The sequence below is a fragment of the Pecten maximus genome, unplaced genomic scaffold, assembly GCF_902652985.1.
Source record: "Pecten maximus unplaced genomic scaffold, xPecMax1.1, whole genome shotgun sequence".
Classification (NCBI taxonomy): Eukaryota; Metazoa; Mollusca; class Bivalvia; order Pectinida; family Pectinidae; genus Pecten; species Pecten maximus.
This window is the reverse complement of record NW_022983102.1, coordinates 27,400-52,308: the sequence shown is the minus strand read 5'-3', so window position 1 is coordinate 52,308 and position 24,909 is coordinate 27,400. Positions and strand designations below refer to the sequence as shown.

Genomic DNA, 24,909 nt, shown 5'->3' with positions numbered 1-24,909 from the left:
ATCGAGATTATATTGGCTGCCATGGCCTCATTTAAAAGATGAAACACATTATTAAACTTCTTCTAAATTTCCATCACTAGGACTCAGCTTTTAAAACATTCCTGAAATAAATTCGAGATGACCAAGTGATGTTATTTGTTGGGTCAGTCCCTAAAACCAAAATGGCCGCCATATTGAAAAAGACATTTCAAACTTCTTAGTTCCACCTTGGGGATTCAGATCAAACTGGTCTGAAATGAGTTTATAACTAATAAAAGGGATATCAAGTTGAAAAATGATCTTTTCGAAATAGGTGTTCTTCAGGAAAATTATGATTACGCAATCATGTTACAAAATGGCCGCGATGGCTGCTATGTCACTTTGTTTACGAGGCTGAAAATAACAACTCTTTGTTGACTCCTCTCCCTAACATCCTCACTTATTTCCAGCTCAATGGCACCAGTGGAACTTAAGAAGAAATTTCGAATGTGTTTTTCAGCATGGCGGTTATAGCGGCCATTTTGGATTTCAGATCGACTCGAAAAATAACAATACTTGGTCAGGATCATCTCGGGATCATTTCAGGAAAGGTTCAGCCCAATATCTCAGGTGGAACTTGAGATGAAGTAAAACATGTGTTATCAAGATTGCGGCTGTGGCGGCCATCTTTGATTTCTGACGGACCCGAAAAAACTCAACACTTGGTCGGGGCCATCTCAGGATCATTTCTGGCAAGTTTCAGCTCAATTTCCATTTGTTGAACTTGAGAAGAAGTTTAAAATGTGAAAACGACGACGGACAAAGTGCGATGGCTATACACTGTAGGTCATCCTGACCCTTTGGGTCATATGACCTAAAAAGTGACATGTTTTCCCAGTTTGATACCAAAATTTGTGTGTAAAGAACAAGTAGAGCTAACGATACTGACACGTTTACCTTGTCTGTGAATACATTTTTACAGGAAAGACGGCAGAATACAGTGTCTGTTCATTGTTCAGATAGCCGCGGATCCTTTTAACAGGTCCGATCTACTACTATACATGGCGACTGACACTGACACTATACTCTTTGCAACTGCAGGCGATTCACTTAAGATTTGGAATGAATTCTTATTTACATATGTGCGTGAGTTATGCGCTACGCTTTCATACAATATGCAACAAAATTAAGTATCCAGATCAACAGCAAGATATTTCCATTTTACAATTATCAATTCACATCTTTAAGTAAATATTCCATAAGGTGGAATCTTGATATTTATGTAGAATGATAAAAACAAGCGGCGGCCTAATTGGCCTGCATCGCCCTACTGGTATTCACTTGTATGGTGATTATCTATCTTTCTTTTGATAGAGAAAAAAAACCGAATAAAAAACAGACTTTATTTTGTTGGCCTCTCAGGTTATCAGTCTTTCATATCTTTGAACAATTTGACCTCTGATACCTTGAATATGGTTCAGGTTAATAGATTTTCGCAAACTATGTTGTGCTTCATCATAGGAACCTACTACCCAAATATCAATTCTCTATATATTTTGGTTTGTGAGAAGTGGTTCGAATGTTTAGCAAATCCGATACCTTGCAAATAGGTCAAGCTCAATGTTCTCTCAAACTTTATCGGGCCACATCTGGAAAACCTATCAGGCAAATAGTATGATACTTGGAGTCCTGGTGATTGAGACGTATTGGTTAAAATGTAACCTCGGGTATAAGTCAGGGTAATTGTTTTCGCAAAATGTCTTGGACCTCATCCAAGCAACATATCATGACTCTTGGAGAGCAAGGTGAGTTAAACAAAACAATACAAAAAAGTTTCGCCGTGATGTCGTTTTAACCACCTAATTTTTACCAGGAATTCTAAGAGTTTAAATGTAAACTTACTTGAATAAAGAATAATTTGGGGATGCCTTTTAATTGATTCTTCCTTTCAAACATATTCAGAAGGTCGTCTGTGTACAAAAATTCGTCTTCCAAGAGAATGCGATGACGAAGTATGTTTTCATCTTTGTTGTTTTTACTCCGCTCTAAGACTTCCTCTCCGTGTGAGCTTATCATGACAATAATGATTCCAACGTTCCTGCTTGCTGCATCATTGATTTCTGAAAATGAAATGAATTGATCTAAATTGATGACACACATTGATTAACATGAAAAGCACCTATACCTTTTATTATGTCCTTATTCTGGATATTCATTTCCTTACTGTTTTCTTTAAAATGGATACTGCATATGGATGTTTTGCCATTTTTTCATATTTGAAATTTTCAGGATGTTTGTACCGAAAATTTTCTTGTCAGACATTTAGATTAAAAGTTTCATTAAGGCCATAATTAACATTTCAATATCATCAGACTTCTTTTACACTGCCTTATTTTGACAAAAACATTAATGATATCACAACATTTTTTTTCTAAATTCTACACGAGATATACCAGGATGAAATAAAACCTGATTCAAAAATTCTTGGCCTTAATATAATGACAAATGGCAATTTCTCCACATGTGAGATTGATGTTGGTGAGATAAGCCTTTTGACACCGTGTTCATCCATCTACTTCAGAAGCTTGATGTGAGCAGACAAGGAAAACTGAATCGTCTGAGGGAAAGATCACATCCTTGTTGTCTTATCATACATGTATATTTTGGTTAGGGAAATTGAAATGCTTTTGTACCTTAACAAATTTAATATGATAAGAGAAAATTGGACAGTTTAAGGAAAAGCTAACGCAATAAAACACAAAACATTTATGAAAATGAATGTTCTATTGAATAAGGTGTCTTGTAAGTTCCCCATCTGAGACGAAATTTGACTTTTCCATTTCAACAGATTTTATTGACATAGTTGGTACAAGTCATTGAATTGAATAACAGTCAAGCGTATATAAATTATCTCCAATGGAGGCTCAATAATGATTTTCAAATAAATCTGGGAAATCAATTTTTAAATGAAAATTATAAACAACAATTGGCCCATAGGCCTTAACGGTTACATGGGTTTTTTAATATTTCTGTAAATTTTTCCCTTTTGACCGCGTCCACCAGCCTCTGGGGGCCAATAATTGCATACGAGCAAACTGCCTTCCAAAACTGGTAATTCCAATAAAAATGATACAAATGATGTGATTTCCCTATGGTAGCTCCTCCAAAGGGGGCAAATACGAGACCCCATTGCCATGAAATTCACAATGTTGGTAAAACCCTTAGTAAGCCCTTGGTAAGACCCTTTCTCCTATAAGGGCCAACATTCCTATATAAATCATTGTAAAGTTTACCCCCTCCCCAGGGGCTAACGTGAGACCCAAGGGTAATATAATTTTACAATTTTTGTAAAGCACCTTAAGACCTTTCTTTCTATGAAGAGTATTTTATTCTACTGTATCCGGAAGTTGAGGAGAAGATTTTTGAAATTCCAGTCAATTCGACACTTTTTAGCCCCACCCCTCTGGCCCCTAGGGGTGGGGACCATATTATTCACAATTTTGGTTGACTAAATGATCAGTCACTGTGAACAGTTCCAATATGACACTGGTTGAATTAAGTGGCTGGAAAGAAATCGGCTGATTGAATAGGTTCTGCTGTTAAAAAGAGATATACAACAGCGAGGTAAATTACTCCCAAACTCAAATATGCTAATTAGAGACCAATACTCTCTGACTCAAATATGGAAAGGAGAGACCAATAACTACCTGACTCAAATATGCTAAGGAAAGATCAATTACTCCCCAACTCAGATATGCTAAGGAGAATTCAGTAATTCCTCCTGCCTCAGATGTCTCAAGAACAGATCAATAATTCACCGACACAGATTCGCTACAGAGAGATTGAATATTTCTTGACTCAGATATACTCAAGAGAGATTCCTGCCTGAGATACACTAAGAACCGGCCAATAACTCCTTGATTCAGATTTGCTAAGGAGAGATCAATTACTTCCTTACTTAGACTTGGTACGTCTCTGACATCTCAAGTTATAGACGTAGCGTACGTGGATAGTGTACTTGGCAATTTATTTGGGTCGTATCAAGATAAAAATAAAAGTTTGTATTCATTCAAATTTAGAAAAATGCTTCATAATCAATGTGATGTAAAAGATAAGACAAACACATGGTTCAACATGCATTTACATTTAGAACTAAGGATCTGAGACAATATTGCACAAACATAAAATTGAGTTTTTTTTAAGTATCCTTTGTAAACTAAGTACGTACATACGAGATACTCTAAAGTCTCGATAGAGGTCAAAGACCAAGGGTAAGCTGTCAGGTAAAAGTTAATGGTTAATTTATGTTAATTTTTTTTTCGGTTTCAAATTGAAATTGATAAATGTTGAGGAATGCAAGGGTTGCGACCTACGGTTCACCCCCTTACAACATGAAGCCTCTTACAGGAGGTCTCTTTCACATCTTCCTCGTTTTCATTTTCATACCGTCCCATTCGCTCGTTTGGAAGAAAAAAATAAAATTTTCTCTTCAGACTCATTCATACAGTAAATATGTATATTATTTTCAACATAGTAAAGAGGGAGCTACATTAGCACACATTCATGCTAAGAGCTTATGGTATCAATTTTATTCCAATAAAAATCCTTATTTGAATTTACATTTAATTTCCTTATTCATTTCTCTTGCTTTTCTATAGGGAATCGTTTATAACTTCTCACAGGAAATTTATAGACATATTTAAGATCTTTCATTTAAAAAACTTTTAAAAATAAATCTGTAATTCTTCCCGTAACATTTTCTCAAAAGATAAGAAAGCGGTGTCTTGATTTGGTGGGAGGGAAAAAATGGAGGGATTTCCTTGAAAACAAGTGGGATGAGTAGGTTAACAAGAAAAGAAAAATCTAAATTTTGTATAAAAAAGTTTCTGAACATTCCAATAGTATATCAATTATTGTTTCTATTTCAGTTTTACTGCGAAAACAGTATGAACTATCAACAAGTCCAACTATAAAAAGATGATAATTAGTTGTTAAGATTTAATGGTTTAGTTTATGTTGTAGCCACTGTAATTTCGTATTTTTAGTCTGTGAAAAGGATGCTTTATATATTCGTTTCCAAGTACCATCATCTATTTCAAACATTTCATTCCATTAGTTTCTTCCTGCAGATATATTATGGTTTTTACATAAAATATTGTAAAAGTCTTTTGTTCCTTTCATATTTATTGAAATGTATGGGTAGCTTATTGATGTATATGGGGTATCATGGGTTAAGATACTCCTTACCACTGTGATAATTCCTTGATAAGTTACATAATCTGAACGTCAAATTTTCAAATTAATTCATTAAAAGTATAAAGCGTACAAGAAAAACGGTCTTTACAATGCCATTTATAATCAAAATGCCTTTAAAACCATTCAATATAAAGATACTCTTTTTACCTATCTTAAGAAGATTGTAATATTAAATGGGTTATTAACATACAAATATAAACATTGCAGCGTAGGTAAAATGTTTCTTTTCTGAAAACAAAAAAGTTACAGTCAGATTTTTTTTCTTGCCGTGCATACAAGCATGCACGGAAGCTACGCCACCTAAAGATCACATATATAGTTAATTGGTATTCATATAATGTAACTGAAACCGGTGTTTGTGCTCCGTGTCAGGCCTTTTTTTGTGGTTCCTATAATTAGCTGTCGAAAAAAACCTTACTTTTATTTTGAAACGGCCCACAAAAATCGCTTAGTAAGTGTCAATGTCCGTGCACGAAGTACGCATGTATGTTGAGGGCGCCCTCGAAGTATGATCAATGTCCAGAAAAAGGGTCTGCATCCTCTGCATTGTTATTATGATTATTTAGTTGATATATAAATGCTTTAAAAAACAGAATCTGTAAACACTTACGTACACATCTTTCAAAAATGATTAAGACTGTGATATGAAAAAGACATAACAATGAATACTAGTTTTGCTTTCATTTCATTGCACTTTAAAGTGCTTTTCAACATAAAATTGTTTTAACGTTTCAGTTTACCTTTCTCTATGAGCACTTCAATAGCCTCTTTAGTTGTTTCTTTCTCTACATTGTTGCTTTTGAATGTAAAACCTAAATCTTTCAAAACTATCTCCGACTCTTTTCTATCCATTATTTCTGCATTTCCCCTGTACATGTCTGGATCGTATTCCGTCTTTCTATCGTCCATTACAATTTCACGTCTTTTGTTGAAGTTTCTAATACCAATATAAAGGGCAAGGCGCTTGCTTTCTTCAGTTCCTATTTTGTAATGGAACTTATCTCTGTCAAGAGAGGAAATACAAAGACACATAACAATATACATTGTGAAGTAATTTGAACTGAATGAATTCCATAATGTTCACACACAAGCTTTGACATTTTCTAACAATTTATTCAATGATCTCTTCATCTATCATCTGTTGTACAGCTTATGAAGTGAATAATTTCACAACTCATTTAAACACATCATACCAGCATGCTATTGGTCAAAAATCATCCCCATGGCCTCTTGGTTATATAGAAGAATTTGTTTAAACATTTGATATATATGACCTTTTAAGTTTTAAGAATTCAATGTTATGTATCTAAAAATAATCTGGAAGCATTTTTTTTTTTAAATTGATCAGTGTTTAAAGGAAAGTTATATGGCATAAAGGGGAGGTAAGTTGGTAAATACTTTAAAAAGATAAAGAAAATGGCTGCAATTCGCAGATAACTGACACTGTCAATGTCTCTATTCCTAAGACATGTTACATTATTTGGGAAAACAGTGAGAAAAAACAGTCATGTCAATTTTGTAGGTATTTAATTTAATGTTCTATCAGAATAAGCTAGCCGTCATGTACACAATGCAATTTAACACAGCTTTGATATCGGGTTAAATGCAATGAAGTGTACAATCAACACAAATTAATTTTGTAGACAGAGTCATACTAGTCAAACTATTCTTTATCTGTATGTTGAATGAGTTTAACGAGCAGATAAATGTACAAATCAACCAATATAACACGACATAACAACCCTCTTTTTGGCACATTCTGAATTTAAACCTGATCTTGTGATATGCATCAATACTAAATCTAAAAGATGTCAGTTACCCGCTTAACATCATTTTAATGCTAACCATGAAATGTGTACCAGATACATGAACACTTACAGGTTTTCAGTTTTTGGTGTTGCAGTATTGGGTGTCATCCCAGCGCCTATTACAGCCCCCGGTGCGGTTCCAGAGTGTGTACCACCTTTTTCTATCTCACAAATGCTATTCCCTCCTTAACAAATTTGAAAAATATTAAATTGTAATTAATGTAACAAATAGACTATCAGTCCTATATACTTCTCTCTAATGAATTTTTTAAAGAGGCTTGCCCGCAGAGAGATCAGAAAAATTGGCTAATAGAAAAAGATATTTTTTACACATGACAGATTGTTGGAATTGTTGAGTTTTTCATTTTATTTTCCTTATAAAACGCTGAAAAGTGATATTAAAATCTCATTTTTTAATATCATTTATTTAATCGCAACCCGCGATAAGTCCCCGCTATAAAGTGGAGTCTAATTTATGATTGACACATCAAAGAAATAAGCACGTGCACAGTGCCGCACAGTGATAACTTCAAAGGCAGCGGCGATTTACAAAGACGATTTGCCGTTATATTCCATACATTCCCCTCTCAGGTTGAGTTTTAAAACGTCTTTTAAATACATATTCTGTAATTGTTTTCAAGAAATAAAGTCGGAAAGCCTCTAATTTTGTCACATAGAAACGTATACTGAAGTTTATTTAGTGATCGGAGATGTGCCGTTTACCGGTCCGTCTGCGGGTAAGCCTCTTTAACAAGTGAGATGGGACAACCTTCTTTTGAAAAAAACAAAAAAGTCATACTTGGCTATCCACTTACACAACCTTTGCCATTTTTACAATATCCTTATATTTCCTTTTTAAATATATCATCATGACGTCAAAAGGTTGATCTTAATTAGATATTCAATTTGTTCACATATTACACCAAACATAGGTTCAAAATAGGTTTCACAAGAATAACTATAGAATATGATATGTAGTAGATATGTAAATATGAAGTAATACCACATTGGCACACCATGTATTGCGCATGTATTTTATTTCCGGGTTTAGGCCCGCTTTTTATGAGTTTTGACTTTAATATTGGAGTCCTGAACTTATATTTATACTTTCACTTCTTAGCATTGGACAATGGTTTCCTGGACTAGCCTGAACAAATTCTACAAAAATTACGCCTTTTATGAGTTTTTGGTGGATTAGCATGCTACATATATTTCCCTAATAACATTGAAGCATTACATTACTATCATGATAATTTCTTGACTGCTGATAGCGTCAACTTCTTGTACCAAAATTGCAGCAAATGACTTCAAGGTATATAAATACATGTATTTATTTATAATACAGTCAAACAATAAACAAGAGACCCGAAAAGTATACAACAAGCTAATCTTGTTTTCAATAACAATAAACCAAACAATTTGTTTGGTTTATTGTTAAAGTGAAATTGTGGCAGCCATTTATATCATTAATGACAGCTAAAACAATAAATTGGGCTATCAAACCTGTGCTGTCCTGGTTATCTTGGTCCTCTTCAAACTTAAAAACATCATCATGGCGTGGAATGTCACATTCTGTGTCCACCAATTTCCTTACTTGATATCTACCGTCTTTAGTGGTTGGATCTTAACAAAAAGTATGCATGACTCATGTCCAACTGTTCATCACAGCAAATCGTACAAAATGTTATATCAATTGTCAACATATAGGGTAGTGGTCCAATTGTTAAAGAGGCTTACCCGCAGACGGACCGGTAAACGGCACATCTCCGATCACTAAATAAACTTCAGTACACATTTCTATGTGACAAAATTAGAGGCTTTCCGACTTTATTTCTTGAAAACAATTACAGAATATGTATTTAAAAGACGTTTTAAAACTCAACCTGAGAGGGAAATGTATGGAATATAACGGCAAATCTTCTTTGTAAATCGCCGCTGCCTTTGAAGTTATCACTGTGCAGCACTGTGCACGTGCTTGTTTCTTTGATGTGTCAATCAAATTAGACTTATTGTGGGTTGCGATTAAATAAATAATATTTAAAAATGAGGTTTTAATATCACTTTTTAGCGTTTTATAAGGAAAATAAAATGAAAAACTCAACAATTCTAACAATCTGTCATGTGTAAAAAATCTTTTTCTATTAGCCAATTTTTTTTATCTCTCTGCGGGCAAGCCTCTTTAATAGAAAATTATCAATTTGGTATTATTTTCATTTACATATTTTGTGACAATGTAAAATTACATAAAATTCTACATATAGGTCCCTAAAGGCCTATTGACAAAAAACCCCATCATTATCAATCAAACAATAATCAATATGAGTTTTTGTTGAAGCCTTCTCAATAGTTTTTTAAAAGAGTGAACATAAAAGGGACCCCATTTACTTACAGGAAATTCATTCAAAATATAAAGAAGGGCTAATTTTTTTCTGAAAAAAAAGGACCCTGTTGATATAAAACCCAGCAGAATCCCTGATATATGTGTATGTTCACCTATTAATCTAATTGAAATTAGACTTGTAATTTCCACTCCTCTACGATACTCTACGATACACTGCAAAACAGTGTATTGAAGTGTATCGCATAGTATTGTAGAGGAGCGAAAATTATAAGTCTAATTCTAATTAGATTTGTTCACCTATATGACAAATTGTATGTTATATACATCTTATATGAATCAGTTCTTCAATTTTAATCAATTTGAATAATTTTGGAATTGCTTCAAAGTCATGGGTCAATTTGATGCCCTCATTTATTCTTGATCTATTAAATATTATGACTGTTGACATATTGAAATTTGGAGACGTCCAAAGCTCCGAACAAAACAACATACATGCAAAGTGGCAGAAAGATAATGCAACAACCTAAATATGTATTGCCAAATTTTCAATGGGAATATAATATATATTAGATTACGTTTTCTTTTGTCAGTTATCAGTTACATAATATTTTGGACAAAGAAGAAATCATAAAAGTGTGGAAAATTAAAAAAAATGTCAAGCAAGTCTCCCCTTTATCAAGACTATAAAGATGATTTTAAACAGTACTACAAAAACAATAAAAATTGTATTTTTAGGTAGTAGTTGAAAAACCAACCGTGGACCTTTCTGAATAATGGTTATGTCTCGCTTGTCCCATGAAATACTGACCTTTATCTAGGCATATGTGATGTAAGATGGCTCTTTTTGCTTTTAACAGCTTCTCTGGCTCTTTCTCATATATCTCAAGTACTCCAGTTATGATCTTGCTATCTTGCAATGCATCTTCATAATATCTCTTATGTTTTACTGTAATCAAAATTTTCACACGGGAAAATTGTATCCATAGCTGTCATGCATATATATCATTTAATATGTCTTGTAAATAATCACTTCCACCATTAAAATACACTGGGTAACAATCGCTACTTCATATATAGTTTATATGTCTTTGGAGACTTGGTATCACTATCAGAATATATCGGTCATGAAATGTTGATAATCTATTCATGCAATTCATCACAACATTGGAAAGGAAACGCAAAGGAGGTGACACAGCAAGTTTGATTTCACACATTCGTTAACATGAGCTAAAACTACTTCTTGTCAAGAATATCTGTCTAGTGCGTGGACGTCTTCATATCAGTCTGGCTGTTGCCTTTACTATCTAGTTATGTGTGTGATGTACAAAATGTAAACAGGTTAGGGAAAACCACCAACTTGCGTATCATACGCAAACTTATTCTAAAACCAATTATACGCGAATTGAGGTACAACTTTGCTAATGAAAATGGCGAAAATCACTTCAAACTTTACTTTTTAAACATTCGTCAAAGTCGCATTTATTTAGTCATGAAACATCATACAAATGCAAAAATAAACATCACTTGCGTGTTGGAAAGTAAAAAAGTATCCGACACTTCCGGTAGAGTAACAAGTTTCAACGCTTTCAATAAACATCTTTTAGAAAAATATTATTTGCCTTGTCATAGATTATTGCGCCTTGAAATAATTTATTGCAAAATTGTTTAAGCGATAATGGCTACTTTTAGTATCAAAACTTTACTCCAACTTTCGAATTATGCGCGAGGTTGCATATTTACTGTATATAGCCAGTTACTTGTACGTATAACGCCGAATCTGATCCAGGTTAGAAAAACAATGTCTCTATTTTCATACTTTGGTTAAGTTTGTTACCCATGCCTTCTGAACTATTTTGTTATAAACTTAAATTTTGAAGCGTAGAGTACATGTTAACATCTATGGATAACCGAAACCAGCTCCCACGAAAAAGACAATGTCGTAGGTAACAGAATATGTAATTGAAACGGTACTTCTAAAAGCATACGAGACTTTAATTTTGATTTCTTTTGTTTTCAGATAAATCCATGTGCTATAACTGTGACAGTGCGGTGTGGCAACTGATAAGCTGTATCAACTGAAAGACTAAGGGAAATGTTCCTCGTTGAAATGTTTAATATTTGCTATTTTTTTTTCTAGATTGTCTTAGTTACGAGCCTTGCGTGTGTTCCAAATATGTAAAATAAAGCGCAATTTAATAAAGTAATAATTTTGGAAACACGGATCGAATTCTTACCCGCATTATATACATGTATTTGTATACGCCTTCTAAGCGTATCGGGTCGGATATAACACTATATTTGGAAGTAAACAGACAATCACGTGACAGAATGATACCCGTAAAGCAAAACGCATTTTTTTTCCGATCCATTCAAAGAAGTTCACACGTGCCCGTTTCATTTTGATTCAAACATATTTATTGTTAAACTTATAACAAAGGATCAGGCACAACATTAAAAACTTATCTACGCCGTGTCCAAAACACATTTCCGTATAGAGGACTAGTGCTACAGGACTTCCGGTGACGTCACCACGTGCAATGGACGTTTTCCAAAAACGAGCGCAGTAACTTTTCTCTGAAAACACAATTTTAGACATACCCATCGAACTTTTGTCGGATGTTATAGGGGATTATTGCATTGGAGATCACTTAGCGAGTCATGGGGGTGAGTGTCACAACATGGAGAGTCAGAATTGGAACATTTTGTGGGGGTGAACGCAATTCTAAATGTACCGCCAATGGCGCCATTGGAGGCTTCACTGTGAGTTCGCCCAGCCCAAGACTAGTGATACTGACAGCTCTACTGCTGGTGACGTTTGGATGTATTGAGACTAATCCTGGCCCAGCTCCAGGTGCAAAAAATACGAACGACAACATGAGACAAACTAGATTAGCTTCTTTCACAGAAAAACAAGACAAGGGAAATAACTCCGATGAGTCTGAAGTGATGAGAACTCTTCTTGATATGAAAGTAGAAATGGTCAGCTTCATGGCGGAGATTCGTGATGGATTGTTCGAGGTACGGGACAAAATAGAAAAGGTAGAGCGGAAACTGGACGAAAGAATAGACAATTTAGAGCTAGAGACAAACGAACTTAACACTGAAGTAAATAATATTGCCCAAAAAACATATGAACTCGAAAAAGAAACCAAAAGACGCAATATTATGGTGTTTGGTGTTCCTGAAAAAGACGGGTTTGAAACATTCGAAGAAACGAAACAGAAGGTAAAAACATTGTTTGCTGATAAAATGGATCTCTGTGAAAGTGTTGTTGAGGGACTAGAGTTTGACCACGTGCAACGTGTTGGTCGTAAAGCAAGTAGACCCCGACCCATTCGTGTTCAATTTCTCAAATTCTCCGACAAACTCACGATCCTAAAAGCAAAAACGAAACTGGATAAAAATGGTCAGATTAGAATTAATGAAGATTTCCCATTCCAAGTAAAGGAGGAGAGGAGGAAGTTGAGCCCGTTCTTTGCAGAAGCCAGAGAGAAAGGATCTAAAGTAGCAATGCGCTATGACAAGCTATTGATTGATGGGAAACTATACAGGTACAGCAGGGATTCGGACAACATTGTGCCAGTACAACGGTCAAATGTGCAGGATAAATAGCGGGGAGGCCAAGGTCCACAGTGTGTAAATAGTGCAGTACCAGCTACTTTTAACTCGGATAAAAACTGTTTGAAATGTATTGTGTGGAATATTGAAGGTTTATTATATAAACTCAAACATCATTTTCATGAATTAAATGAAGTGGTAAAAGATACAGATATCTTTGCATTCACTGAAACATTTCAAAAGAAACCTAAGGAACTTAACAATGCCTTTAAGGGGTGTATTGCTTTTGAAAATATGAGAAAACTTAATCTGAATAAAGCATCTGGAGGTGTGGCTGTATTTATCAAATCCGAACTTGAACCATTTGTGACGCAAATAAAGCCTGAGAAATATGATGAAATGATATGGTTAAAGATCGACTTAAACAGAACTGGTGCAACTTCGAACATTATTATTGGGTTTGTTTATTTACCACCTGAAGGTTCAGTGTTCTATTATGATAAACAAAGTGATAGTGGTATAACAATGCTTGAAACTGCCATTAACGATATGAAGAGTGAATTTAGTGGTTATGATGTTGTAGTAGCTGGTGACTTAAATGCCAGATCAGGTACCCTAAGAGACTTTATTATTGATGATGATACAGACTATATTCCTGGTCTAGAGTATGCATATACAGGCACACAAAATGTGCGTACAATCCGTAACAATACTGACTCACATCTAAATAACTTTGGGTATGAACTAGTTGAAATGTGTGCTGTACATAATATGTTGATCGCAAATGGGAGAATCCCTCCTGACAACGAAGGAAATCTTACATATATCAGTGGCACGAGTGGTAGTCAGATAGATTATGTGCTTGCGGATGGGTCATTGTTTAGGCATATTGAAAAATTAGATGTATTGTCTTGTGACATTTCTAAGCACTTCCCTGTATGTTTTGAGATAAAAATTGCAGACAGTCCTCTAGATAATGACCCATCTACAGACACTGGTAGTACTGTATACAACAAATTTAAGTGGAAACCTGAAAATTCAGTTACCTTCTCATTAGAAGTAAATAGCGATGAATTTAAAGAGAGGTTTAACAGTGTATTGCTAGGCAATGATACAGATGTAGATACCCTGACTTGTGAAATCACCGAATTACTTTGGGATGTGGGTACTAAAGCCAAAATGAAATGTTCGAAGGTTAAGCCTACTGTCCGAAATGCCTTGTGGTTCGACAAAGAGTGCGAGGAATTAAAACATAGAAAGTGTACACTTTTAAATGACTTTCGAAAGACTAATAGTCCGGAATTCCTTGAAAAGTACATCAATGCCAAAAAATCATATCAATCTATGTGCCAGAGTAAACGCAAAGACTACAATGCAACACTTGAAAGTGAGCTTATAACATCTGCAAGTAACAAAAACTCTTGTGTTTTCTGGAATAAAATAAAGTGTATTCTCAAACGAGGGAACTTTGTCACTAACAATATCAACCCAAGTGATTGGAGAAATTATTTTAAAGATCTTCTGAATCCAGTAGGTCAATCTGTTGAAGATGAATTCACCACGAATGTGTCAGACTTTCTATGTGAGCATAATCAACACTGTGAGACGTGTGTTGCCTCCAACTTAAATTCACCACTTAATGACAATATAACGGATGGTGAAGTAACGGCCGCAGTCAGAAGTCTGAAAAACAGTAAATCACCCGGTGAGGATGCCATTCCTGGAGAATTCTACAAAAGAACTCTACATATAGGTATGAGCAAATTACTCTGTAAACTTTTCAATCTTATCCTTAGTAATGGCAAAGTCCCAAAAGCTTGGTACACAGGTATCATTATTCCGTTATTTAAAAAAGGCGATGTCAATAACACTGGCAACTACAGAGGAATATCATTATTATCAGTGATGAGTAAAATATTTACAAAAATTGTATGTGCACGTCTAACTAACTGGACAGCAAGGAACAATATTCTACCGGAAGAGCAGGCCGGTTTCCGCAAAGGTTACTCAACAGTGGACCAAATATTCAATCTACAATCTTTAGTACAGAAATACCTTTCTAAAAAAGGAAAGAAGTTTTATTGTGCATTTGTAGATTTTGCCAAAGCATTTGACTGTGTCGACCAAAATAAATTATTCTATGCAATGATACACAACAATCTACATGGACGGATATTATCTGTGCTACATGACATGTACTCGAATGTTAAGGCTGAAGTTAAACTGTCTGACGGCTCGTTATCACATCCATTTGATTGTAGTTCTGGAGTGAGGCAAGGATGTATTTTAAGTCCACTACTATTTGCCATTTATATTAACGAACTTTCACACATGCTAAATGAGGAATTTGAGTATCGTACAGGGATCTGTGTATCAGATGTGTTCCGAAACTTAACCCACCTGCTATTCGCAGATGACTTAGTACTGATAAGTGATACGGTTATTGGTCTACAGAGAAAACTTGACATTCTGGCAAAATACTGCAAGAAGTGGAATATGAAGGTCAACTTGGATAAAACCAATGTGATTGTGTTTAAAAATGGTGGACATCTCTCAGCATCTGAAAAGTGGTTTTATAATGGTAACACCATCACAAATGTTAGTTACTATAAATATCTAGGGCTTCTCTTCTCGTGTCGTCTGAAATGGAGTAAAGCATGTAAAACGCTTGCCCAACAAGCGTCCAAGGCATTAAATATGGTAAAAAGTTGTCTCGTGAAACTTGGTAGAAGAGATCCCAAGGTGGCATTCAAACTATTTGATTCCATGATTTCTCCGATCCTATTCTATGGAGCTGAAATATGGGGAACTGAATACCAAAAGGACATAGAAGCTGTCCATCAAAGATTCTGTAAATGGATCCTATGTACTGGTATCAACACCAATAATAATATAGCCACTGGAGAGTGTGGACGTCACGAGTTGTGTGTGAAGTACATGTGTAAACCTATTAAGTACTTATTGCGTCTATTCAAAATGGACCAAAATCGTCTCCCTAAACAATGTTATATGATGCTCCACAACCTGGATCAACATGGGAAAACTACATGGTGCACCAAAATCAAACACCTCCTTTTTAGCAATGGTTTTGGATTAGTGTGGCAATTCCAATATGTAGGTGATGTCAAGACATTTATGGAGTTGTTCAGGCGTCGACTCTGTGACATCAATTTACAAAAATGGTCAGAATACATTCATAACTCGTCAAAGTGTGATTTTTACTGCAAAATCAAACCATATATTATGACAGAGCAATATTTAAGTAACATGTCGTTCACCTTAAGGTATGCCCTTGCCAATCTTCGCTGCTCCACACACAGACTAGAAATCGATCTAGGTAGGAAAATAGGCATTCCACGTGAGGAGAGGCTGTGCAAAATCTGTAATTCTAAGGAGGTGGAGGATGAACTTCATTTTATGTTGAAGTGCCCAATACTGAGGGATATACGAGTTGCATTCATTCCCCGTTGGTGCTTTAGTTTTTTTCCCTAGGTAACTTGGTGAAATTACTCGGGTCAGATGATAACTTAATATTGAGAAATGTTGCAATCTTTATTAAGAAGGCAAATGATGTAAAAGATGAAATATTAACCATGACATAATAGTCCTCAGACATTATGCCAGTAAAATAACTAATTCTGGAATTACTCATGATCAATTAAAACAAACATTTAACTTAATATGACATTTTAAGAGACAGAAGTCAATATCCATTTGTGAAACCAGAATAGTCTATAGATAGCATGAACTAACTGAAGTACAGTGTAATTCCAAGATGAAATGAAATATTGAGCATTGGAAAATGTAATTATATCATATTACAATTGTATATATATTTTATGTGATGTCAAAAATGTATTGTATATTGAAATGGTACTGTGGGCTGGAGGCCTGTAATGTGCAAATAAAACCATTATTATTATTATTATTATTATTATACTAGTGCTACAATGAAAACATGCATATTTTTACAATAATACAACATGTGTTTTAGTTTTTACATATATTACATTTATTTGAATTTAGGTTCACGATAAGAGCATGATTTCCAAACTGAGTAAATTTTGGATAAGAGTGTCCCTATTTATCACCGCTTTACTATATGTAACCACAAACACGTGCTTTTTGTAAAAAAAATTACACCATTCATGATAGTTAAACGATGCTCGTGTACTTCTTTACTTCATTCTTGAGACAAGAAGGATCGGAAAACGTTTAATTGTTGTCATTTTCTCACATTTTTGTTTCTTTGTTTTTTTTTTCTTATATATAGAATGAGTTTTGCACTGAAAGCTCACTGGCTCCGATTGATCACGTGACATTCTGTTATGTTTACGAATAACGATTATCCGCGAAAGCGATCAAAACTTCAGGCTTTTGAAAAATAAATATTGTGTTGTTGTGGAAGAAAAAAATGTTAAAAAGACGCGAAACCGATCTTTAAATACGGTTGAAATTAAAGACCAAGACCAAGGTACAATAAAGAAAGATGCGTGGGTCCATTGACTAATTAAAACGGTTTTACATGTCCATCAACGAAAACAACCTTAACACAAATGATTTACATTGTAGTATCATTTCCATGCTGCCATCATGTATACCGTTGTGTCAGCCGCGGTAAATTTGAACAAGCATTCTGATTGGTTATAGAAAATGTGTTTAACCAATCAGAACGCTTGTTCAAATTTACCGCGGCTGACACGACATGGCTACTCAAGGGGAAAATCTGCTATCAGTATGCATAAAAAGTCCCGGGGCCGTCGATAGGTGCTCGTATACATAAAGTAAGTGTATGTAATAGTTGTATTCGGTGATCTGATGAAGCGTACCTCTTGATTAACCCGTGGACTTCGTATTTAAAGCTATGTCCAATAGAGTCAAAGTGTGGTGACCCCGATACGTCAACTTGTCCGACTAAACAAAATCGAGGGGATTTTGAAGTTTCACGCCCGATTTCGTAAACTAATATCGAGAAATCAACAACATGTTACGGCTTATTTTAAAGATTGACCATTTCTCTTCAATTTAAGTCCTACTTCGAAAAAATCCACCCAAAACAACCGAAGCTACGGTACTTAGAAATAAATAAATCAGATTTCAAGCCAGGGGGAGTTCAGAACCTTTCTCATTTATATGTACTCTATATGTTATTATTTTATAAAACGAGTCAGGCACCTGTGCTAAGTGTATTATTATTGTCACATTTAGTTAAAAGGAGCGGTCCTTCGCAGGAGCGGGTGCTCCTTCTGCTCCTGCAAGCGCTCCTGCAGGTTTCTGTATAAAACAGGCGAGAGCGGAGGGGAAGTTTGAGTTTTACATGCTAAGGTCTGGATTTTACTGGTATTCCTTATGCGAGAGCGCTGTTGCGAGTTTTTGACATTATGTTAATTTCTTTTGCACTTAAGTGCAAAAACGTAGTGCAAACGTTTTTGCACTTAAGTAGTGTATGTATTTTATCCTAAAACGGCCGCCATATGGAACTGTACTACGATGTTGAATTGTGATTTCTCGACGGCCCACTCTATTTTTTGTCTAACGCTACATCGAAGACGCCTACCGAGGGCTACGGGACTCCGATTCGACAGTTCCGTAGTTTTCGCTACACCTATTTATAATTTCGGTCACCCACCTTCCATAAGGGGTCGCGGTGGCCGAGTGGTAAAGGTGTCCCGACACTTTATCACTAGCCCTCCACCTCTATAGGTTGCTAGTTCGAAACCTACGTGGGACAGGTACCGACCGCGTAGGCCGGTGATTTTTCTCCGGGTACTCCGGTGTAACGTTGAAAATGGACCCCCGTGGAAAACGGTTCCATTTTCAACGTTGAAAATGGAACCGGGACGCCGTAGAAAACTGACTCTCCTGTTGAAAATGGACCCCATCAGGTCTCTCTTTTCCACGTGTAGCCTTTTGAAAACGGAACCCGTTGAAAAGTGTGCCACATGTACATGTTGCTCTGAATAACAGCACTGTTATAAGATACACGTCTGTATACATTTTAACAAGCATAAAATATTGATCGATATTGATTAACAATTCGATCTTTGGTGACCCATATAACGACCTTAGGTATATCTTCAAATTGTAATGCGATATACAAATAAAATGTAAACGATATTGATCAACATTGATAAACAATTTGACCTTTGACCTTAGTTGACCCATATTATGACCTTTGGTACAACTTATCACTATGATAAGATATTGATATAACACGTACAAGATATTGATCGACACTGATTAACAATTTGACCTGTGACCTTTGGTGACCCAAATAATGACCTGTGGTATAACTCATCATTGTTATCAGATATGCATATGACATGTACACGATATTGATCGACATTGGTTGATAATTTGACCTGTGACCTTTGGTGACCCATATAATGACCTTTGGTATATCTTCAAACTGTAATATGACATGCATATGATATGTAGACGATATTGATCAACATTGATAAAATATTTGACTTTCGACCTTTGGTGACATATATTATGACCTTTGGTATAATTTATCACTATGATAAGATATTCATGTAACAACTACACGATATTGATCGACATTGATTAACAATTTGACATGTGACCTTTGGTGACCCGTATAATGACCTTTGGTATAAATTATGACTTATATAAGTTATGCATATATGTAACATGAACAAGATATTGATCGACACTGATTGACGATGTGACCTGTGACCTTTGGTAACCGATATAATAACCTTTGGTTTATCTTCAAACTGTAATAAGATATGCATATAAAATGTATACGATATTGATCGATATTTACCTTTGACCTTGGTTGACTCTTATAAAGACCTTTCGTATAAATTCAAACAATAATAAGAAAATCATGTATATGATATTCATCGACATAGATAAACAATTTGTCCTATTAAGCGTTCTTTTTTTTCATAAACTGAGATCCACTGTAACATTTGAATATGGAACCGGTGTCATTTTAAACATATAATATGGGAATGGTTCAGTATGTTGTGGGGTCCATTTTCAACGTTGAATATGGAACCGGTGTCATTTTCAGCAAATGATATGGAAATGGGTCTGTATGTCGTGGGCTCCATTTTCAACGTTGAATATGGAACCAGGGTCATTTTTTAAAAAATAATATAGAAATGGGTCAGTATGTCGTGGGGTCCATTTTCAACGTTGAATATGGAGTGGCCCTCCAACGGGCCCTTGTTTTATCATGGTAGACTAGTACCACAAAGTGGGTATTGACGCAACTGACATAGTCCTTGGGAGTTGTGTATAACTGGAGGTTTTTATTTCCTTGTAAAGTATCCTCTCGGCATCTTCTGTTGTAATTTTTAGTTTTTAACACTCATAATTTTGGTCCGCTCACTGTGATGCCCTTTGAAATGTTCACAAATATTGTCCAGGCTTTTCCGTAATTTCACATCAGATCCATCATAAATTCATCCATCATGAGTTCTATAGAGCCAGCCTTGTCCGACCGCTCACAATGCCATGTCAGTGCATGGACACCACGACATACTGACCCATTTCCATATCATTTGCTGGAAATGACCCTGGTTCCATATTCAACGTTGAAAATGGACCCCACAACAAACCGACCCATTTCCATATCATTTGCTGAAAATGACCCTGGTTCCATATTCAACGTTGAAAATGGACCCCACAACATATTGACCCGATTCCATATCATTTGCTGAAAATGACCCCGGTTCCAAATTCAACGTTAAATCAAAGTACTGGAAGTACTGTAAACGAACATTATTGTTTAATGCAAAATCAGTAATCTTCTAAGTTTTAAGTTGATAAATTTACTGATATCGGTTTAGGAATTAATTGCAAATAATTTGAAATGTTTGCAGCTGTTCTGATTTGATTGTACACGCATGTTTCTGTAAGGTCCTAATTGAAATTGGAAGTTTGTTGATCTATCTTGGATCGATGAAAATAAAATATCTCTTCTTTCTTTCGGGAAGGCATCATCAGTTATAATACAGCCAGGACTCTGTGACCTTATTGATGCCAACTTCTAATATGCACTAAATTTAGGCTAGTTCCACCGTTAGTTTGGCATACATAGTTGTATTTCAACTTAATATGATGAAACACACATAATGAATTACTGAAAACCAAAACCAGAGCTGCTAATCAAGGCCCGAATTAAGAATGTATCCTATTGAAACTGTACTCAAGCATTTATGGTACTTCAAAACAAAAAAAACCTGACTCCTTTTGTTCAGGAATCATTTGATGTTAATAAATCTGTATATGAGAAGATAAACTTCTGGTATAATTACAGTATTGTAAACAATGTGATAAAGAATAACAACCAGATAAAGACTATCTTCATCGAAAAATTCAGCAAACAGGAAAAGAAAACTTCAAGATTCATTTTCAACTTCAAACCTGATCACAAAGATTACAGTCCATTCGATGGGACGACACATTCCCTATTTATTGTCCTTTACCAATGTTGATCATCCAATCATACTGAACCACACAATTCAGCAATATAATTGCACAAATCACACCTTTATGTGGAGAGAACATTTTGGGGGTGTTAATATTCCATAACTGTATGCAAATTGTGAAGCATTCCATATCTACAACTATATATATACAGTACGTGTATATATTTACACATGTCAAAATTGGAATGACACAGGAGATTTGCAAGTTTAATCATCAGTCATGGGAGGTTTATGTAAAATGTTATATTTACCGGGGTAATTAGTAATTTTGAGAATATATTTATGAAGCTCTATTCTGTACATTCTACCAGTGCTTAGAGAATGGATACAATTATATGTTCTCCAATGTCAAAATTAATCATATGTAAAATATTAGGGGTTTATTCGCCATTCTAGGCCTGATTGCCGTCATAGTAAAATTACCAAAATGGACTTGAAATCAATATTTTTAAGAGAATGATCTATGACTTGAATATTTCATAAAAATAATGTAATACATCGTTTATTCACTTCATTCAGATCTTCAGACACCGCATAATTTGTAAAGTCATATATAGAAATATATGAACCATTTTTGTTATTGATTTATAGTTCACACAAGTAAGCATTAGATGTAAGCAGTACGTATATGTACCGCTATCTACCGGCATGACTGAGTACAGTAGACTACACTCGCTTTGTGGATATTGACAGTATAACATATATTTACATACTAATTCAATTTTAGAATTATAACTGAAATCTTGTAACAGCATGGCACAAATAGTCATCTGAACATATGTTGTATATTGAAAAATTATTTAGGTAAATATTAACTCATTTGCTTGACTTTTAGAATTGTAACTGAAATCTTGTAACAGCATGGCACAAATAGTCATCTGAACATGTGTTGTATATTGAAAAATTATTTAGGTAAATATTAACTCATTTGCTTGACTTCAATTTTCAATTGATCAATTCATTGATTACTGTGTTTGAAGTATGGTGTAGCAAGAATTTCAAGTCTTGATCATGACTTGATGAACGTTCTAAATTAACAAATTATCAAAATGAATTTGTTTGAAAAATAACACAAGTTCCACAGCAATATTATATAGAGAATCGATCACACTATTTCAGAAGTTATAAAACTACAAATAACAATTAATGGCTGAATATCAAATTAAGTGAATATCACAAGTCTTTTTGCATTTGTTTTTAGATAATCCGGATTTCCGTTTTCCGTCTTTGAAAAAAAATACGTAGGCGTATTGCATAGTAAACGTAGCCATATGTACATACAGTGTAACAGCTGATTTCAATCAGATTGACTTAACATGAACTTAACACCGTCTCAGTAGTTCGTCACAATCGAAAATTTGATCGTGAATTCGGTATTTTGCAAATTCTTTCAAAATACTTCCAGGTAAAGGAAAAAAATGCATATGGTCTCTATACACACACCAAAGATTAACAGATCCTATATTGGGTCCATTCTCTCGTTAAAATATCGATTTGGGTCCACTATCGGCCATTTCGGTAATTCAACTCTGACGACAATCGAGCCGCGATTCGCAAATGAAAAATTAATTTAAAATTCGTAAACCTCTAATATTTTACATATGATACAATTAGGCATTGAAAAACACATATGTGGGTCAGTTCTCTGAAAATAATGCCAATTTGTATTATAATTAAGCCCCATTTTTCTTCGTTTCGGTATTTCCAAGTCTGCTTCACCTGTGGTCCGTTTCAGTAAATATTCTCGACTTTGCCGAAATAAAAACAAGCTATGTAATTGTTCATTTTAAACATGACAACTGCCAACCACACGTATCTAAAAATGTTATTGTTTATATCATCTGAATATTGCCGTAGTTATCTGTCACTTCGATTGTAAACCCATTGCCAAAGTCATGGAAGAATCGACCAATCAAATTAGTTTAACGTTTGATTTCCGTAATCTTGCAGTTACCTCCCTTACAACAGTAAATACGTTCCAAGTATCGCCTACAACAACCAATCCCGTGCACATGGCAACAAGATATTATCATTTGCATTTGATTTATTGGTCGTTTTCGTCAAAGGAAAATGGAATATGGAAATCGATGACAATGTTAACGCTATGACCAGTCACCCTGACCACAAATGCCACCTAGTATCTACCTTTCTCGCAAACATGTACAGTAACCTATAGTATGATACACTGTATCGTCTCGTACCTAACAGTATGATACAATGTATCGTCTCGTATGCCGTTATTGATATATTTTTTTCTCTAAATTATAGAAATACTCATCTAGTTGATAATGATGTAACATTCTAGAATATATATATTACACATTTAAGTAAATCGCGGACATATTTGCAGACCTATGCTATAATTTCAGCCGTTTTGGAATGAACACGGAAGAGCAAAACTTTCTAAACATCCGGAGACGAATGCGCCTGCGCAATATTTGTTTACATAAATATATTGACCTGGAGTTATTCGCAAAGTTCAGGTTCATTTAGTCTTCACATTTCGCTAGCGTTATGTATTTCTCAAATCGTATGCATCTTGAAAACATCTACTGAATACATTTCAACATTTTCGGTAAAACTACTACATAAAACGAAGATGTTTTTGCCAGTAAATTATTTGAAGCGTAAGGCAATGGGGGCAGCCATATTTCATTGAAACAGACAGTAGATGGCGTATTGGTGAATGTGGCTACCAAATATGGTCATATTTCTCAGTCCAGTTCTTGATGGCAATAACCGAACATTAATGTTCGTTTAAAAATGGACCCCATAACTTTCAAAATGACACCAGTTCCATATTCAAACGCTACAGTGGATCTCGGTTTATAAATAATTTACCGAAAACATGATTGAACAAATCTTTGTCAATCAATATCGTATACATGTTTTATGAATAGCTTATAATAGTTAAACTTTATACAAAATGTCATTATATGTGTCACCAAAGGTCAAATGTCAATGTCGATCAATATCGTATACATTGAAATATGCATATCATATAACAGTTTGAAGTTTATACCAAAGGTCATTAAAATGGACACAAAAGGTCACAATTCAGATTCTTCATAAATATGGACCAATGTCGTATACACCATGTACATTTCATATGCATATCTTATAACTGTGACAAGTTATACCAAAGGTCATTATGGTAGCAGTGTACAGTAGAAATGCCAACTTCTGAAAAAAATGGCACATGTTTTAGAAATATAAACATTGCCAGTTAACCCTACATATTATCTCTAATAAAGTATATATATTTGTAATCTGTACATTTGCAAATGGATCAGTAAACTTATATTTTCTGTGATTTTTAGAGCTGTGAATACCATGGTAACAGCTTAAAAAATGCTCAAAAATTGCAAAATAGTATGATATTTGACCCAAATGACACAATTCTCTACACAATTTTTTTTCTGAAACCTATTTGAAATTAAATATCTCTATCCCAAAGATAGAATTAATCTTGTTTTGACACATGTTGTAATTAGGGGGTTCTTTTTCTTTAAAAACAATTTTT

The 24,909-nt window shown here is 34.8% G+C and overlaps 1 protein-coding gene across 1 annotated transcript in view; it reads right to left on the bottom strand.

Annotated features, from left to right (window-relative positions):
* LOC117321466 overlaps nt 1-24,909 on the bottom strand; it is a gene marked incomplete at its 3' end in the record, with an annotated part of 39,848 nt that overhangs the window by 9,718 nt on the left and 5,221 nt on the right. Inside the window, exons 2-6 of the mRNA XM_033875882.1 lie at nt 10,172-10,309; nt 8,526-8,645; nt 7,093-7,207; nt 5,955-6,217; nt 1,861-2,078 (exon numbers count right to left, since the gene is read on the bottom strand). Of these exons, the coding sequence (XP_033731773.1) occupies nt 1,861-2,078; nt 5,955-6,217; nt 7,093-7,207; nt 8,526-8,645; nt 10,172-10,309 (854 nt within the window). The remainder of the gene's footprint in view (nt 1-1,860; nt 2,079-5,954; nt 6,218-7,092; nt 7,208-8,525; nt 8,646-10,171; nt 10,310-24,909) is intronic.